Source organism: Athene cunicularia (genome assembly GCF_003259725.1).
Source record: "Athene cunicularia isolate RWA chromosome 19 unlocalized genomic scaffold, athCun1 chr19_part1, whole genome shotgun sequence".
Taxonomy (NCBI): Eukaryota; Metazoa; Chordata; class Aves; order Strigiformes; family Strigidae; genus Athene; species Athene cunicularia.
The window spans coordinates 5,347,009-5,349,764 of record NW_020799124.1 but is presented as its reverse complement, the minus strand read 5'-3'; the positions used below and the strand labels follow the sequence as shown (position 1 = coordinate 5,349,764).

The window sequence follows — 2,756 nt, the reverse complement described above, 5'->3', positions numbered from 1 at the left end:
CGGGCTGCTGATGCCCCGGCGCTGCCTCCCCAGATCTCCCCCGACCCGGAGCTGGAGGCGCAGGTGCTGAGCCTGGCCATCCGCTGCATCCACAGCGAGGAGGGCTGCCGCTGGAGCGGGCTCATCAAGCACCTCCAGGTAAGGTCCGGCAGGATGAGGTGGGGGCCAAGGCTGTGCCCTGTGACTCCCCCCGCCCCTCCTCACCATCCCTGTGCCCCCCAGGCCCATCTTGGCACCTGCGGCTTCAATGTCATCCCCTGCCCCAATCGGTGCAGCACCAAGCTGAGCCGCCGCGACCTGCCCGAGCACGTCCAGCACGGCTGCCCCAAGCGCCGGGTCAAGTGCGAGTTCTGCGCCAGTGACTTCACCGGGGAGGCCTTCGAGGTGGGAAGCGGCACCATGCCAGGGGGCATGGCTGTGGGGGGGACACTGCGGGGGACACAGCTGGCAGGGGTGTCCTGGGGGGTGTAGTCGGGTTGGAGGGCGCAGTGTGGGGACCTAGATGGGCTACAGGGCACCCTGGGGGCACAGCCTGGCTGTGGGGAGCACCGTGGGGGACCCCACGGCGGGCACAGCCTGGCCACAGGGGGCACCGCATGGCCCCATCCCTTGGCAGGGCTGGCCGGTGAGGGCAGCCGGAGGGTGACACTGCTGCTGCTGTCCCCAGGGCCACCAGGGCACGTGTCCCCAGGAGAGCGTCTACTGCGAGAACAAGTGTGGGGCCCGCATGATGCGGCGCCTGCTGTCCCAGCACACCCTGGCCGAGTGCCCCAAGCGCACCCAGCCCTGCACCTACTGCGCCAAGGAGTTTGTCTTCGACACCATCCAGGTGAGACGGGGCCCACAGGGACCTTCACCCCGCCAGCTCCCAGCCCCAGCTGACAGCCACTCTCTGTCCCCAGAACCACCAGTACCAATGTCCCCGGTATCCCGTGCCCTGCCCCAACCAGTGCGGGACGCCCAGCATTGCCCGGGAGGACGTGCCCACGCACCTCAAGGAGAGCTGCAGCACTGCCATGCTGCTGTGCCCCTTCAAGGAAGCTGGCTGCAAACACCGCGTGAGTGTGTCCCCGGCCCCGTGGCAGTGTCCCCGTGCCCGTCCCTCCCTGGCGTCCTGTGAGATCCCTGCCATGGTGTACCTCTGCCCCACAGCATCCCCACACCTCTCCTGCCTTGACGTCTGTCCCATCCCCTGTGGTGTCCCTGTTCTGCTCTGTCCCATCCATGTGGTTTCTGTAGTGTCCCCATCCTTGTCCTGCCTCAGCCCTGTGTCACTTGGCTGCCCAGGTGTCCCCCTGCCATCCCCACCAGGTGTCCCTGTGCCACGCTGCTCCAGCACCCCCATGTTCCAACGACATCTCCTTGACATCCCCACGGCATCCTTCTGTCCCGTCCCACCCCACGTCCCCATGCTGTCCCGTGCCCCCGGCACCCCGCCGCTGACAGTCCCACTGTCCCCGCAGTGCCCCAAGCTGGCCATGGGCCGGCACCTGGAGGAGACCACCAAGGCCCACCTGGGCATGGTGTGCGCCCTGGTCAGCCGGCAGCGGCAGGAGATCCTGGAGCTGCGACGGGACATGGAGGAGCTGTCGGTGAGCAGCGACGGGACCCTCATCTGGAAAATCGCCGACTACGCCCGCAAGCTGCAGGAAGCCAAAGCTCGCAGCAACTATGAGTTCTTCAGCCCCCCTTTCTACACCCACAAGTACGGCTACAAGCTCCAGGTCTCGGCTTTCCTCAACGGCAACGGGAGCGGGGAGAGCAGCCACCTCTCCGTCTACATCCGCGTGCTGCCGGGCGAGTACGACAACCTGCTGGAGTGGCCCTTCTCCTACCGCGTCACCTTCTCCTTGCTGGACCAGAGCGACCCTTCGCTCTCCAAGCCCCAGCACATCACCGAGACCTTCCACCCTGATCCCAACTGGAAAAACTTCCAGAAGCCGGGAGCCTCGCGCAGCTCCCTGGATGAGAGCACCCTGGGCTTCGGCTACCCCAAGTTCATCTCCCACGAGGACATCAAGAAGCGGAACTACGTGAGGGACAACGCCATCTTCATCAAAGCCTCTGTGGAGATTCCCCAGAAGATCCTGGCCTGAGCCCCAGTGCCCCGGGGGGGACAGGACATGAGCTGGGCACCCACCCAGGGGTGCCCGAGGTGGTGCTGAACCCCTGCCCACAGCTGGTGCCCCCAGCTCGGGGACGCTGCCGTGGCTGCAGCCGGTGGCTTTCAGGTAGGCAGGGACGGGGCTGCTCCCCCACGTCCCTCCTGGGGCCGGGACCCCGCTGCAGCCCCAGCTGCCCCCCCAGGGCAGCCCCTTCTCAGGTGCCCGGGGGTGCCGGGGGGGCTGGGCCCCCCAAGACCCTCACCGGGGTGCCCAGCAGCCCCCGCCAGCCTTGCTGGGGACCCCACAGGACCCCGCTGCCCAGAGCCATATTTTGTAAGCTGGTGCCCCCCGGGAGCACGGTTGTTATTTATTACCCCGGGCTGGGGCCTGCTGCCCCCTCCCTGCCTCTTTTTTTCAATAAACTTTTCTTGTATTTATTATGGCCGCCTGAACGTCCTTCCTGCGCCTGGGCAGGGTTGGGGGGGGGCCCGTCCCCAGCACCTGCTGGCATTGGGGTGCTCACAGTGCGGCCGTGGGTGCTGGGGACAGGGAGAGCCCGGGGTGGGCTGGGGGGCACGGAGGGGGTGTAATCCCTGATCCACATCCCGGCAGCAGATGGGCTCAGATGGCGACAGTTAATTCAGTTATCGC

General features: G+C 66.7%; 1 protein-coding gene across 1 annotated transcript; it reads left to right on the top strand.

The window, feature by feature from the left end:
- Positions 1–6: 6 nt before the first annotated feature.
- Positions 7–2,096, top strand: TRAF4 (TNF receptor associated factor 4; the record flags this gene model as incomplete). Its single annotated transcript, XM_026861833.1, has 5 exons — positions 7–138; positions 223–384; positions 668–829; positions 903–1,058; positions 1,464–2,096. Coding segments are annotated over 5 exons (1,245 nt in total), but the record flags the coding sequence as incomplete, so codon positions are not given.
- Positions 2,097–2,756: the final 660 nt, after the last annotated feature.